We start from the raw sequence: 14650 nt of genomic DNA, 5'->3' as shown, positions 1-14650 counted from the left end.
ATCGGAATCACCGACATCTGGACTGTATTATGCACAACATACATGTATTAACGGAGTACAAGGTTACGGTTGCAAATCATCCCGACACTGGAGTGAATTAGTAATTGAATGAAAGTGGCGTCTAGAACCAACAGAATACGGCAGGTCACCTCCTGCTGTTGTTCCAATTGGGTAATTGGTAGTTCATGCTCCGTAGTCCCCGATCCCTCCCCCCCCATAGTAAACGTTAGTCCCCATCTGCCCCAACCCGTTAAAGTGCCAATCCGTCCCGTCTCTAACTCCGCGGGACGAAAGTAGAGCAAGCAAAAGCGAAAGCGAAAGACGAGTGGATACGCGGCTAAGGGGAAAATGTAAAATGTACGGAGTTGATGTAGGAAGACTGGAGCCCGACTCCATGGCTCCACGGAGCGGGTTCAATTGGACGAACAGCGGTACGCTAGGCAATGGCCGGATCCATGGGTGGCTTGTATCTGCAGAAGAGAGACTTCGATTTGCTTTCGACTTAAATCCCTCATTCCGTGTGGGGAAAGCGATTTCGGAGTTGGCGGGGGAAACTAAGGAGGTTGGGTAATTTGCCTGATCTCATTATGTACGAAAGGTCAGAGAAGTTTATTACAAAGTACAAGAGTGAATGAAACCTAAATATTGGCAAAAAAAAGACACTACAGAGTACAGAGTACTCCGTACTCAGTATTAGATTGTACAATAGTAGTGGTAACTCATTTCATTAAGCATTGTGTGAGTCATTTGTAAGCAAAAACCAATGAAAGAAAGAAAAAAAAGAAAAAAAAAGTGAGGCGAGAGAGAATCGAACTCCCAATCTTCTGGAGACACCATATGGCTGGAATCAGACGCGTTACCATTGCGCCATCACCCCATTAGATAAAATTTGGATCTCAACTACAATATATACCCCTTTGAGGTGGAAGTGACATTGGCAACCAATAATAGTGTAGACGAAAGCTTGACTAATATACCTCGGGGATACGGCAACGGCTCGACTGCTCGGCAGAGTGATGATCCTTCGGTTTCCCCACTTCTCTTAGCCGCCATTGGATTCTCTGGACAATTGAGGGGTATCCGCATATATTGCCACTGGATTCTACGGAGTAGAGAGTTTGTAACCCTGGTTCTGGCTGGACGCCCAGGTAGTGAGTAACTTTGTTAGAAGTAAACAGGAGTCGGGGAGAAGGGAAGCATAAAAGTGATGACGTTGAGAAGATGACAATGCATAAATTAACGACGTTAGTCTAGCAGAATACGAGCATCTTCATTTAAGAAGCAAGTCAACGTTCAGGATCTCCCCTGTTACCAGCCCTAAAGCCGGCACCAGTGTCCACCTACCCGAAAGAGTTCTGGGATCTTGGGATCTAAAATGTTCTGGAAGTTCGGATCCCCAAAGTAGCAAGGATCAACAGATCATCCTGAACCGAAGGGGGGCCGTAGGAAACCTAGGAATACAGTACGTTGAAGAAAGTATAAAATATCTAATTATCTAAATGTTGTTATGGGTTGATTTGAGTTGAAGTTCGGGAGTAACGTAGCAAATCGGAGGATTGGGAATCAGCCCTTTACCAAATTACACGGAGATAAATCCTCCGAGTTGAATCAATTTCGTTTTCCAGTGATCGGCCTTTGATAGATCAGAAGGACAAATTTCCCAAACAATAGCGGTGTCGGTAGCCACATTCTCCACTTGACGCGGCCCTCGGTTCTCTCCAAACGGGACTAGAACACGGGAACACGTTGGGTAGTCAATTCATCTGCAGTCGGGCCGACGAGAGTGTAACTAGTTCACATGCCAAATCAAATCAATTTAATTAATTTATGATATAGAATCTCACGGGGAACACGGAACTTGGGGGTAGGGATATATCATTCCCTCGGTAAGGAGACAAGGAATGTGAGGTAGATGAAGAGGAAAAACTACGTAGAAGGCTTTATCAATAGCAAAATCAAGAGATATAAGTTATGCTATTAGCTGCATGGGAAAATCATTACATACATACAACTACTATACTCCGTAGTTAACTAAACACATACTTAACCGGAGCAATCGGGAAGTTAGTGGATCCAAGTGGAGAATTGTTCTTTTCTTCCATCGACCTTCCATTCTGTGGTCATTTTGATCTTTTTTGGTCCTTTTTCGTTGGTTCTTTGGGTCCACTCGGTCTTCGACCGAAGCCAAACACGGCGGAAATCCAAATGTAACTTTGGTCCGTGGCAAAAGGACTCTCTACTGCCCCCCTTCCCTTGCATTATTCAACTCCTTCCTTCGCCTTTTGTCACTTTATCTTTTCATATCTCTCCCCTTCCCCCCCCCCCTTTTCCCGGGAACCTGGTTTGTGGATACTTCCCCGGCGCATTCCAGGCATGCCCGCAATGATGCCTTGATTTGCTTCCGATCCATAAAGGTCCACATCCACCATGGATTTTATTGTGAGCTCCAGTCTCTCTCCAGGCGCATTACCATGGCTAATGGCATTCAGCTCTCTTTGACGCACTTCTGTGAAGTGCATGGTCCTACCTCAATTATCTGCTCTCAGGTCACTCCGTTCGCATGCTCACAATGCCATCCGGATGCGGATCATTCCCCCGACAACAGCCCTTCCAACTCGCCTCGTCCTAGATCCCCACAAACCTCTTCCAGTGATTACAATTCCTCAAAGGTCGACAAGATCGAAGATCACCCGTATTTCATGCGACCGCAACCAGCCTCGCCCGAAGAACGCCCCACCCGTGTGAGTGGCGTGGATGGCGATACTTGCGCCAGCTGCAGCTTGTCTCTCCCCGAGGGTGTGAGCAAGCAACTGCCTTCACAAAGCCGTGATGGTAAATCCAACAATGGTAGCCCAGTCTTGCGCTCCCGTGAAGTTGTCTACTCTTGTGGTAACAATCACTCTGAAGTGGATGATCACACACCCGACCCTCACGCGCATGCATCTCCACCCGATTCTCTTCATTCCTCCTCGGGCGCTTCTGACACTTCCTGCCACTCACATATTCTCACCTACCTTTCTCTCCGGGGCCCACCTAACCCCACAGATTATGCCCTTTTGCGCCGGTCCTCCATCCGCACTCTGAGCTGTGAACTTCTCCCTCGCGGTCTCTCCTCCGGTCCAATATGCTTTGGCGACTCTGTCGCTGGCTACACCATTGCCTACATTTTCCGTCTACCCGACCCCATGGCCCGGGGCAAACGACGCAGCTATGCTCTAGTGGCCCTCGCCGGAAAAGATGCCGGAAGAGCATTCCGGGCTTGCCCCGTCATCTGGCGAGCATTCGGCCGTATCGCAACCGGCATTGTCAGTGCCGCAGAACGCTTCCAGGAAGAAGAGAAGAAGCGAGAAGAGCAAACCAACCCCGGAGGCAACCCTGGTGGTCGTCAGTTCACACCAGTCTCCTCCTTCCTCACCGGTCGAGCTACCGACCCGGCCGGACAGCCACGCCGCCTTGGTCAGATCCGTGCGCGCAATTTAGCCGAGATTGTCGGAAATGAGTACATTTTTACCGAGATACACGCTCATTTTGTTGCGCTTCTGCAACAGCTGGGTTCGATGTTTGGTGGTGTTCCCCTGTCGGATGAACGCTTTGTCTGCAGCACCGTGGGCGAAGAAACCACCGGCACTGCACAGCCAGTCCTCGTGTCCACCGCCAATCGCTCAAAGCGCAATTCTACAGCCACCAAATACGACGGCAATAACCTCGACATGGCTAAGCTGGATATCTCTGGGCCCAAGCCTATTCCCATTAACACTCGCCGGTCGGTCGTGGCCTAGAGTGAGGTTCCTATCTGTTTTCTTTCCCTGACATCTACTCTTTTAAGATACCCCGCCTGCTTGTTTTCTTTCCAGGCTTTTCCCTTTGCTTTTTTATTATGCGCTGCTTTGCCGGTTCCCAGCGATGTGACCACATCCGTTTTTTTTCCAATTTTGAGGTCTCTGCATGTTACGGGGCATAGACTATGGCGTCTCGCAGACAAGGATCGGAGTTAATTTCGGGTAATTTCGGTTTATCGTTTTTCTTTTCTTACTTTCATCATCTCTTTCCTCACTTGAATCCATGTTCGTTTCACCGGCCAAGGGCCCTCGTGGGTTCGGGGGAGTTGTTTGATTGCGAACCGGATGATGCAACGAGCATTAGAGAAATATGTATTCTATGTATTATCGACCACGACCATGACAGCGATTTCAGCTGTCATCTGCATACTTTTAATATCTTTGTATTAGTTATGAGATAATTTATGATCAAATATAAATTAACAGAGTTCTCCATTGGTGTTTTATGTGCCACTATCCTATAATAATCTTAGGCAGGTATGGATATATATTATGTAGTGAGCGTGGGACCCGGTCAACATTGAATTCAAAACCTTCGAATAATTCGAATTCACATGTGGAATTGCACATGTGGAATTGCACGTGCATGTGGAAGGTAACACTTGAATCACCTGGACATATCAACAATTGAGACTTTGAATAGCTATTCATAGACCCATCTAACCTTGGAATTGGAATGGGGATATGCAAAATCAATTCGTTATAATTAGTCACACATGGTAGAGCTTAGCTGGCTTCTAATTTCCTGATGCACATATACTCAATGCTGACTACTCCTGGCTTTCCAACAATTGAAGGTTTAAACATCAGATAAGACGCAAGTTCATTCCTAGATCAAGTACATAGTGATTTCCAACATTGGTGTATAGTTCGATCGGAGAAACAAACCCAATCCGGTTATTCCGCACCCACCCAGGGCCACAATCAAAAATCCCACCAAAAAGAACCTCACAAAGACCCGCCATTTAACCCCCTCGTCAACCCAACAAGATGGTCGCCTTCGATAAGTGTGAAACCCGACCGGTCCATATCGACGCCATTCTCAATGGCCTCGATCGGTACAACCCCGAGACCACCACCGTCTTCCAGGACTATGTTGTGCAGCAGTGTGAGGACCGGACATTCGACTGCTATGCCAACCTGGCTTTGTTGAAGCTGTGAGTCGCCCATGTTCCAGTACCTCTTTTTGGACACTGTCCATGAATTCCCTGGTGTTTATATGATGAACAAATTTTCCAATTCACGTTTCCTATTAACCTGACCCGTCGCGTATGGGGTTGTTGAGAATTTCGAGTCTGAATCTACCTCGCAATAGCACTGCATGGTAGCGCCAGCCTTTAGCTGTTCGCATCTTTCAAACATATCAAGATCGCACCTTTACTTACTGACTCGCGCACTTTTTGAAAATTAGTTACCAGTTCAATCCTCACCTCCTCCAGCCTGACACCGTCACCAACGTCCTCGTCAAGGCCCTGACCGTGTTCCCTTCCCCTGCCTTCTCGCTCTGTCTCGCTCTGCTCCCTGCCCACACTCAGCCTTTCCCCACCACCCAAGAGGCCCAGGCTGCCTCCCAGACCTCCGACTTTATCGAGTCCGTACAGAAGCTCTCTCGCCTGTCAACTCTCCTCGAGTCCGCCCAGTACGCTCAGTTCTGGTCTGACCTGAACTCCGACGACCTGTACGCCGATCTGATCGCCGATGTCGCCGGCTTCGAAGAGCTGATCCGCATCCGCATTGCCGTTGAGGTTGGCAAGTCTTTCCGCTCCGTGACCACCGAGTCTCTGGAGCAGTGGCTCGACCTGCGCAACCGTGAGGCTCTTGAGAAGTTCGTCACTGAAGTCTGCGTCTGGAAGGTCGAGGGCGCCCTTGTCTCCGTTCCTACCAACAAAGAGAACGAGGCCCGCAGTGAGGTCAAGAGCGAGCGTGTCGGCGTCGACATGTTCGGCCGTGTCATTCGCCGTGGCTTTGAGCAGCCCGCATAAGCGATTTCATTACCCATTATTAGTTTTCCTTTCTTTGTTTCTTTTTCATCTTCCGTCCCTTCACTCCTTGAACCTGCAAAGGAGTTCGAGAAGAATAAAAAAGACATGAGTTCATGAATCCCCTGATCCGTGAGACGGTGATAGATTTCGCATGGAGGAGGCTCGGAGATGAGTCGGGATTTGGCGCATCCGGCGTTTCTTTTCTCCTATTGGAATGTGTTTTATGCTTGAAACGAGCGGATGAAGGATTGTTGCAAGAGATGCCTGTTCATATCATACCTATGCCGAGCCAATTCATCTGGCTCAAAATATAAGACATACCGACCAAGATGAATACGTAAATGAGACAAGTGCTTGAGAAAAGTAAAGCAAGTTCAACTGAAATCTATTTTTCATATATCCGAGGTTCATGGATGTGGTATAATCTATTTGATCTCTTCCCATTGCACACCAGCCCACTCTTCTCTCCAGCCAGTCTGCCAAAGAGCCTCGGGAGCACAATCCTTGGCACAAACACCCATAACAATCGTCCCCCACTCCATGCCTGCATCATCTTTCCCGAGTCCAACACCCGGGCGTCCATCCTCAAGAATGCTGATAGCATGCGGCACAAGCTGCACCTCAAAGACACGCTGTGCACCGCAGTACTCACAACGCGGCATATGTCCACCTCCAATGGTAGCCACCCGTCCAGCCGAGTGCTCAGGATGTAAGCGCTTGCCCACCTCGTCCGCGTACGAGTACAGCAGTGGACTACCGCGGTACTCATAGCGCAGGACCTGTTCAGGATTGTGAGAGAGGCGAGTAGAGAATTTCATAAATGCCTTGTCGAGATCGGACTCGAATGTGTCCTTCAGATCAACGTCGCCGGCGCCACCGTCTTCCTCCATTGGTTCCATTTGCACGTTATCCGGGACGGTGGGCGTTGATGGCCGCGAGAGGGTCTCGTATTCGGCATCTAGGAAGTAGTTCTGGTATGGGGCCGGGAAGGCGGACTGTTCTGGCCATGGGGCGAGGGCGCCTTGCGATTCCGGGGTGGGCTTGAAGGCAGTGATAGTGGGATTACTAGCTGATGGCTCTGGAGACGAGATCCGGACCTTGTCAGCGAAGGATTCGGCGAGCGCATTGGTGGAAGATTGGGCTGGGGTTGGAGCGGGAGTTGGAGCTGAAGCAGAAGCAAGAATTATGGAGGGCTTGGGCATCGCAAAGGGATTGACAAAACCAGCAGACGAGCCCGGGTTGGAGGAGAAAGGGTTGGCATTGGCAGACACGCTGCTTGTCAACGAGGTTGCTCCGAACAGGCTGGCTCCTAGATCTTTGGGCTTCTGGGGTGGGGGTGGGGCTGGTGCGGCCGCTTTCTTTTCAATTTCCTTGGTACCTTCTTCTTCGTACTCCTTTGTAGCGTTCAAGTTGACCTTGCGAGTTGCGCGATACGCTCGGACACTGCCTGGTTTGCGGTTGCATGGTTTTCTAGGACAGCCGAATATGTATAGGCGGCGCTCATCGGTGGGGAAATGATCGGGCAAGTCACCGTGCAACTCAAGTAGGAGCAGCATAGGACTATTGCAGACCTTGCAGTTGGCAAATTCACCCGGTGGAGGGGTATTATCCGCGAGCCATTTCTGTTTTCCATTTAGTTTGGCTTCATGAGGGTTGGGACTACTATGCATACCGGCCAACCGCCTAGATGGCTGACTGTGTCTTCGATGACTTCTTCAGCGGCATAACCAAGAAGGACACCAGTATCGGTGAAATCTTCGTCAATACTGGAGTCACTGTCGTAGGGATCCATGGTGAATTGGGATATGTTAAAGTCTTAAAACCCCGCCGTTCAAGGAAAAAAATGGATAAACGATAAGCGATACCGATCGTCCGTCCCCACTTAACTTCCTCTCGTCATTGGTTTGCTTCTATCCACCTCAAACCTCCCTCAAGGGGCTTACTACTATTCATTGTCAATCATGGGCATCAGGATATCTCTTTGGGCTCTCTATGCCCTAAATTTGTTCTATATATCTAGCAGCGCAACTCAACAGCCATTACAGACCGTCCTAGATGCCGCCCCGAAACGGGTGGCTGTCATCGGTAGGCTCCACCAATAGCCCCAGATAGATCCAAATACCATAGCAGACCAGACCTGCTAATCCCCATACAGGAGCAGGAGCTGGAGGCTCATTTGCCGCACATGAATTGCGCAAACTCGCCGACGCCTCAGGTATTCCTGTCAATGTGACTGTATTTGAGCGTGCTTCGTATGTCGGTGGTCGTTCGACAACGGTCGATGCTTTCGATGACCCCGCATATCCAATCGAACTGGGCGCTTCAATTTTTGTAGAGGTCAATCAAATCCTCATGAATGCCTCATACGACCTTGGTCTCTTCGTCCTCGGCGCAGATCATGCCAGACCTAAACAGACTGCCGACTCTATAGGAATCTGGGATGGCTCCCAGTTTGTATTCACAATGAAGGATTCCTCTGGCTGGTGGAATATTGCCAAGTTACTCTGGCGATACGGACTGGCCCCGTTACGTACTCAGAATCTGATGAAGGACATTGTCGGCAGGTTTCTGAGGCTATATGAGGAGCCACTGTTTCCGTTCCGATCTTTGTCGGAGGCAGCAGCAGCAGTCGATCTAGTCAATGTGACCGCTTCCCCGGGCAGCAACTTCCTGGATGCAAACTCAATCTCAGAGTTATTTGCCCGGGAGATTATTCAAGCAAGCACGCGAGTGAACTATGGCCAGAATATAGCGCTGATCCACGGGCTGGAATCCATGGTCTGCATGGCAACGGATGGCGCGGTATCTGTTCATGGTGGGAACTGGAGGATATTTGATGGGGTATTGAAGGCTGCTAAAACTGAGGTCCGATTGAACACGACAGTTACTAAGATTGCGAGGAGCAATGAAGGTACTGTGCGAATTACCTCTAAGTCGACTTCTGATCTCGAATCTGCACAGTCAGATGAATCGGAATTCGATGAAGTTGTAATCGCTGGACCGCTGCAATACTCCGGTATCTCGATCTCTCCACCCCTGGAGCATACACCGGATAAAATACCATATGTTCAGCTTCACGTCACCCTTCTTGCTTCGCCGCACCGGATCTCATCTCAATTCTTCGGCCTCGACGATAAGAACTTCCAGCCCCCGGAGACTATTTTAACGACACTTCCCGAGGGACTTGACCTTGGGACAAACCCGAAGGGTGTCGGGCCTTCCGGGTTCTGGAGTGTTAGTACGCTCCAAGAGGTACCTCGAATTATCATGAAAGACGGCCAGGAGCAGCTAGAGAATCACTTCGTCTACAAGATCTTCTCTCCAGAGCGACCAACCGCTGACTTCATTGCCAAACTATTCGGCATTGAATATCACCGCGCTTTTGACTCGGATATCACATTTCTCAAGAACTCAACCATCGAGGATCTCCCCAAGAGCGAGGTTAGCTGGTTCCACGAAAAGGTATGGCATCCGTATCCTCTTATGTACCCTCGTGTGACATTCGAGGAGGCTCTTTTGGCGCCTAGTGTCTGGTACACTAGCGGTATTGAGAGCTTTATCTCAACAATGGAGACGAGTGCTTTGATGGGTAGAAATGTGGCAGCACTTATGGTCCAGTCGTGGGAGAGAGAGATAGATGAGAGAGATGGCCAAGGTTCTTCAAGCGGAAGAGCCGAGCTCTAATTTTCTCCGTTGATATCGACTGAGTCTGCAAGTCGGCCCAGATTCAAGCTGGAACTACTATCACTTGAGTCTTTCCCTTGTTAAGCCGGTTAGTATCTCCACATACTTCTGTCTTGTCCAAACCATAGGACTATTCTTCAGCATATCTAGCGTAACTTGACAAAACGATCACCCGACAATAGCAATCCTGACACATTGAAACTTTACATGGTCTGGGGATGGAATGGGAGAAACTCAATTCTTCTATGCACATGAATCATAACCTCGATAAATCTAATCCTATATCGACATGGGAAGGCTTTTCTATTACATCCTATAACCCCTCAACCCAAAGCTAAACCTGGAAAAAAACAAATGAAAGTTTGGTATGGCGAATATTTACTCCATCTCAATGGTACCCGGGGGCTTGCTCGTGAAGTCATAGCAGACACGGCAGACGCCATCAACCTCGTTGACGATGCGAGTGGAGACCTTGGTCAGGAATTCGTAGCTGAAGGGGTAGGGGGTGGCGGTCATGAAGTCACGGGTGGAGATGGCGCGGAGAAGGATGATGTTAGCATAGACACGCTTGTCACCCATCACACCGACGGCCCGCGATGGGTCCAGGGCAGCGTAGGCCTGGCCGATGTCGTCGTAGAGACCAGCCTCGCGGATCATGGAGATGAAGATGTTATCGGCCTTACGGGCCATCTCGACCTTCTCCTTGGTAACCTCACCCAGAACACGGATGGCGAGACCGGGACCTAGAAAATTATTAGATAACTCAATGGAGATATGGATTCATAGAAATCCAACTTACCAGGGAAGGGGTGGCGGCCAACAAGCTCGGCAGAGATGTTCATCTGACGACCGAGCTCACGGACCTCATCCTTGAACAGCTCGCGCAGGGGCTCAATGAGCTTGAGACCGTGGCCAGCCATCAGGCGCTCAGCAATACCACCGACGTTGTGGTGGGTCTTGATAGTCTGCGAGGGACCCTTGAAGGAGATACTCTCAATAACATCAGGGTAGAGAGTTCCCTGCAAGAACCACTCGACCTTACCGGCACTCTCAGCCTCGATCCGTCTGGCCTCAGCCTCGAACACATCGATGAACTTGCCACCAATGAACTTGCGCTTCTTCTCGGGGTCATTCTCACCCTTAAGACCAGCAAGGAACTCTTCGCTGGCATCAACGACAGTCAGGTTAATACCGAGCTGCTCCTGCAGCACTTCCTTGACGAGAGCGCACTCGTTGAGACGCATGCAACCGTTGTCAACGAGGACAGCGTGGAAACGGTCACCAATGGCCTCGGTCATCAGCTTGGCAGCAACAGTGGAGTCAACACCACCGCTGACAGCACCGATAACCTGGCCGTTGGGGCCAACAAGCTCCCGAATGCGCTGAACTTCCTGACCAATGAACTCAGACATGGTCCATGTCTGCTGGGCGCCACAGATACCGACAGCGAAGTTCTTCAGAAGCTGGCCACCCTGGGGGGTGTCTATCAATTGGGTAATTAGTACCTTGATCGATCAAGGATCATCGTAGAAGTAACTCACGGGTAACTTCGGGGTGGAACTGGATGCCGTAAACAGGGTCGGTCTTGTGGGCAATGGCAGCGTACTCGGAGTTCTGAGTGGTTCCGATGGTGTGGAAGCCCTCGGGCAGGTTGCAGAGCTTGTCGCCGTGGGACATCCACACAGTCATGGCATCCTCGAGACCCTCGAACAGCTTGTCGACGTGGCCACCGAAGCGGGTGGCCTTCAGATCAGCGTGACCGTACTCACGAGCGGTACCAGCGACAACGTTGTCGGCGTGGAGACGGTGGGCGATCTCCTGGAGACCGTAGCAGATTCCCAGAATGGGGACACCGAGGTCGAAGAAGGCAGGGTCAATGTGAGGAGCGTCCTTCTCGTAAACGGAGTAGGGACCACCGGACAGGATGAGACCCTTGGGCTTCCAGGCAAGGTCGGCCAGCTTCTGGGTGCAAGGAAGCATCTCGCAGTAGACATTGATCTCACGCAGGCGACGGGTGATAAGGTGGGTGCTGCAAAACGACGGGTATTAGTATATCAGATCACAACGAGTCATATCAATGCTCAATCTTGGTGTAATGGAGAAAAGCATACTATTGAGAGCCATTGTCGAGCACCAGAATGGTGTCGAAGGCGTTGTGGGGGATGACTGCGGAGGACATTGTGAAGTTTCAGTCACCTGAAATAAAGTTAAATGAAAGGTTGATAATCCTTGATCCTTTGATCCAAACAAGATCTTGTAATGGTTTAAGGAACAAGCTCCCCCGGGGCAAATGCAATGGGGAAAAGAATTTGAAGATTTTATAGAGGGGCACCCGTGCCAATCGATAAGAAAAAAAAAGAGTCAATCACACCGCCCACATGAAGGCGGTGAAACCTTAACGATTACGGATCACTGATTTGTTCTTCAACTTCCAATTAGGAAAGCTTCAATTGATGATAAAACTATGAGTGATGTAAGTCTGACTTTAATAATCAGCCTCACTCTCACTTCCTGGATAGGCCTTTTTCCTAAGCTTCCAGAGAGATTTCTCCCGTCGCGCAGTTACCTCCCGCTGATGCCGACTATTATCTTCCACAACCTTCATCCAGGGTACATTGCTTGCACGCCGAATCCTGTCTCGAAGGAGGGCAAGTGTTTCAGTGTGTTGGGCTTGGTCAGCAGCAGATTCTCCACCCTTTTTAGCACGGGTGACAACCTGCTGGTAGCGTCGCTCTGCAGCTCGAGCAGCGTGGTATTCCTCGCTAACAGCCCAGTTAGGGCTATCCAATTGGCCGCGAACCAACACGAGGCTATGTCCTTGCTCGATGACATCGCGAACACGCGAAGGCGGAACAGGGGTGGAAAGCTCGATTTTTTGTGAATCGACATCCACAGAACGGATCAGTGCAAGCCCCAGGCAGTTGGAGGCCTTGGGGTTCAGGGGAGTGCAGCTTCCAGATCCCGTGAATAGATATGGCAGACCTTCAGGTGTCCTGACAATGTTGTCAGTTGGGGAAAAGGAGGTCGAGCCATTAGTTTGATGCTTCTCCGAGTCCAGGTCCATTTGGTCATCAGCAGACCCACTCTCCTCTGCACTGGCGGCAGCCACCCCATCTGAAGAAAAGGCGCCCATAATAGCACTTGGAGATTCGATCGCTACCAAGCCGACAATAGCTCCTTCCAAAACTTCACGGAGCATGTTGGGGCTGATCTGTGAGCCCATAGCCATAATGCCCAAAATCCCCTGCCTCAGTCCGGCATAATTCACAGTCATTGGCCTTGTGCGCGACAGAGGCATCTCCGACCAAAGCGGATTACTGATGTCCGTGGGATGAGATGAATGGAAGTAAGACTGAATCTGCATTGAGCGTAATTGAGCGCTTGATCGGCTCACAAAGTCAGTCGGCTGGGACGGTAAAATTGTCATCGGGACCCGAGCTTCATCTGCAGCAGACCGTAGAGGTTCGACAACCTCCTGGGGACCCTTCTCACTCATATAAACAACATCAGACAGACCGAGGCATTTGACTAGCCATGTGGCCACCTCTAAGCCCTGCCCAAAGATCCAGCCCGGGTAGTTGACAATCAAAGGGCACTGGGGATATTGTGCCAATAATGTGTGGTACTCATCCAGGAGATCCATTGTAGCCAGGGCATAATGGTCGGAATCTTCTTTCGGGGAGGTTGCCCCGATATGATGAGATCGCAATATTTGACCATCCCGCGAGTCGAGTGAAGGGTGGGTGAATGGAGGGCCAAAGAATGGAGCCCGAAGATGTGCTAGATAGACCTGGCCCATGGGGGCAAACTCTGGCTGCCCCGGGTCTAAGTCGAGGAAAGCAACTCCATCGGTATTGGTAAAACCATTTTCCGTTTCAGGAGCAGGACTGAGAACATGGTTCAGCAGATATCGGCTGAAAGTAGACTTTCCAGACGCTTTTGGACCACATATCAGGACTCGAAGGCGTCCCTGTCGCTCGGAGAGCGCTTTCATAGACGCACTCCATTTCTTATCAAGATGGAGAGGTCGCAGGTGTCGCTTCAAGGGATCATCTGCCGATGTATAAAGCTGCCAAGTATTAACTCATAGGTCTAAACTGAGCACAAGGGATGCTAAACTGTGGCTGACATACCACTGAAAAAGACCGCCGCAAATTCTTGTGAGCACCTTTCAAAGTAGCCTTATCCACAGCGGTGTTCTGTCCATTCCAGACCTTCTGATACAGCGGAGACACGTCTCGAAGACGGGAAAGACCAGTATTGCAGGATTTGATCTGCACCTCTGCCTCGCCTTCTACACCGGAGACGCACTTGATAATAGGCAATGAGTGGGTCGAGGGAGCATAGACCCTATACACCCGCGGAGAGGGAGGTAACTTGGCACCCATAAGACTGACAACTCCTCGTTTCACCCAAAGATCATATTGGCCGATAATAGCCAAGTTCTAAATATTAGTTAGCGCTGTTCAAATCGGTCCATACCGACATACATACCGTTTTCTCTTTGATGCGAATACACAAAGTGTTCTCATCCGCATAAACTATGCTGTTTTTGTTCAGTCTAGCCTTAGACAAGGGGAAGTTTTGCATTTCAACTGTTTCCGTAGGCGATTCGTAGCCATCGGCATCACCAGCTACAGATGCGACCTCATTCTCAGTCATCTCCTCGGGGCCATTGACTGAGGTTTCGTCCAATTCTTCATTTTCATCTTTGTCTTCGTCCTTGACTTCCTCCTGTACCTCCACTTTCGCGATCCTGTCCTGAGACAGCGACTGATGGGCTCGAGTTGCTTTCCTTGGCCGGCCTGTGGTGTCTAAAGAGACTGGGACTTCTTGGTTTTTGGATGACCTTGTCTGGCGACCATTGGACTCTGTGTCATTTGCCTTTGTTACTTGAGTGCCATCGAGAGATCGTCGGGGCCGCTTAGAAGGTGGTTCTGCGACCGGTTGAACCACCACTTCGATTCTTGTTGCCGTCACATTCTGTGCTTGTTGCTGCCGAGCTTTGCGAGCTGCAATCGCACTGACGGGGCCTAGATTCCATTAGAAAGATAAACTCGGAGTAAAGGAAATGTTATGTACCTGCGACCTGTTGTTTCTCAGCCTTGCGTTTCATCATGACGTGGAAAGGGAGCTTCAAAAGGT

At 50.0% G+C, this 14650-nt stretch overlaps 6 protein-coding genes across 6 annotated transcripts; 3 read left to right on the top strand and 3 right to left on the bottom strand.

The window, feature by feature from the left end:
- Positions 1–2471: 2471 nt before the first annotated feature.
- Positions 2472–3779, top strand: N7520_008535 (folliculin domain-containing protein; the record flags this gene model as incomplete). The annotated part of the gene is made up of 1 exon (XM_057142469.1): positions 2472–3779. One exon carries the CDS (start codon positions 2472–2474, stop codon positions 3777–3779), a length of 1308 nt encoding a protein of 435 aa, XP_056991757.1.
- Positions 3780–4829: 1050 nt separating this feature from the next.
- On the top strand, positions 4830–5821 carry N7520_008534 (CSN8/PSMD8/EIF3K family protein; the record flags this gene model as incomplete). The annotated part of the gene is made up of 2 exons (XM_057142468.1): positions 4830–4996; positions 5251–5821. The coding sequence occupies 2 exons, from the start codon at positions 4830–4832 to the stop codon at positions 5819–5821; spliced, it is 738 nt and encodes a 245-aa protein (XP_056991756.1).
- A 425-nt stretch (positions 5822–6246) lies between these two features.
- Positions 6247–7613, bottom strand: N7520_008533 (small subunit rRNA maturation protein TSR4; the record flags this gene model as incomplete). Its single annotated transcript, XM_057142467.1, has 2 exons — positions 6247–7443; positions 7494–7613. The coding sequence occupies 2 exons, from the start codon at positions 7611–7613 to the stop codon at positions 6247–6249; spliced, it is 1317 nt and encodes a 438-aa protein (XP_056991755.1).
- A 169-nt stretch (positions 7614–7782) lies between these two features.
- Positions 7783–9505, top strand: N7520_008532 (putative prenylcysteine lyase; the record flags this gene model as incomplete). Its single annotated transcript, XM_057142466.1, has 2 exons — positions 7783–7906; positions 7977–9505. The coding sequence occupies 2 exons, from the start codon at positions 7783–7785 to the stop codon at positions 9503–9505; spliced, it is 1653 nt and encodes a 550-aa protein (XP_056991754.1).
- A 378-nt stretch (positions 9506–9883) lies between these two features.
- Positions 9884–11684, bottom strand: gua1 (GMP synthase (glutamine-hydrolyzing); the record flags this gene model as incomplete). The annotated part of the gene is made up of 4 exons (XM_057142465.1): positions 9884–10248; positions 10305–10988; positions 11047–11534; positions 11617–11684. The coding sequence occupies 4 exons, from the start codon at positions 11682–11684 to the stop codon at positions 9884–9886; spliced, it is 1605 nt and encodes a 534-aa protein (XP_056991753.1).
- Positions 11685–11990: 306 nt separating this feature from the next.
- On the bottom strand, positions 11991–14624 carry grc3 (uncharacterized protein; the record flags this gene model as incomplete). Its single annotated transcript, XM_057142464.1, has 4 exons — positions 11991–13574; positions 13639–13950; positions 14000–14538; positions 14588–14624. 4 exons carry the CDS (start codon positions 14622–14624, stop codon positions 11991–11993), a joined length of 2472 nt encoding a protein of 823 aa, XP_056991752.1.
- Between the last annotated feature and the right edge of the window lie 26 nt (positions 14625–14650).

The sequence above is a fragment of the Penicillium odoratum genome, assembly GCF_028828045.1.
Source record: "Penicillium odoratum strain IBT 22623 chromosome Unknown utg000006l_segment0_segment0, whole genome shotgun sequence".
Lineage (NCBI taxonomy): Eukaryota > Fungi > Ascomycota > Eurotiomycetes > Eurotiales > Aspergillaceae > Penicillium > Penicillium odoratum.
The sequence above is the reverse complement of the archived record's forward strand: the minus strand, read 5'-3'. Positions and strand labels throughout refer to the sequence as shown.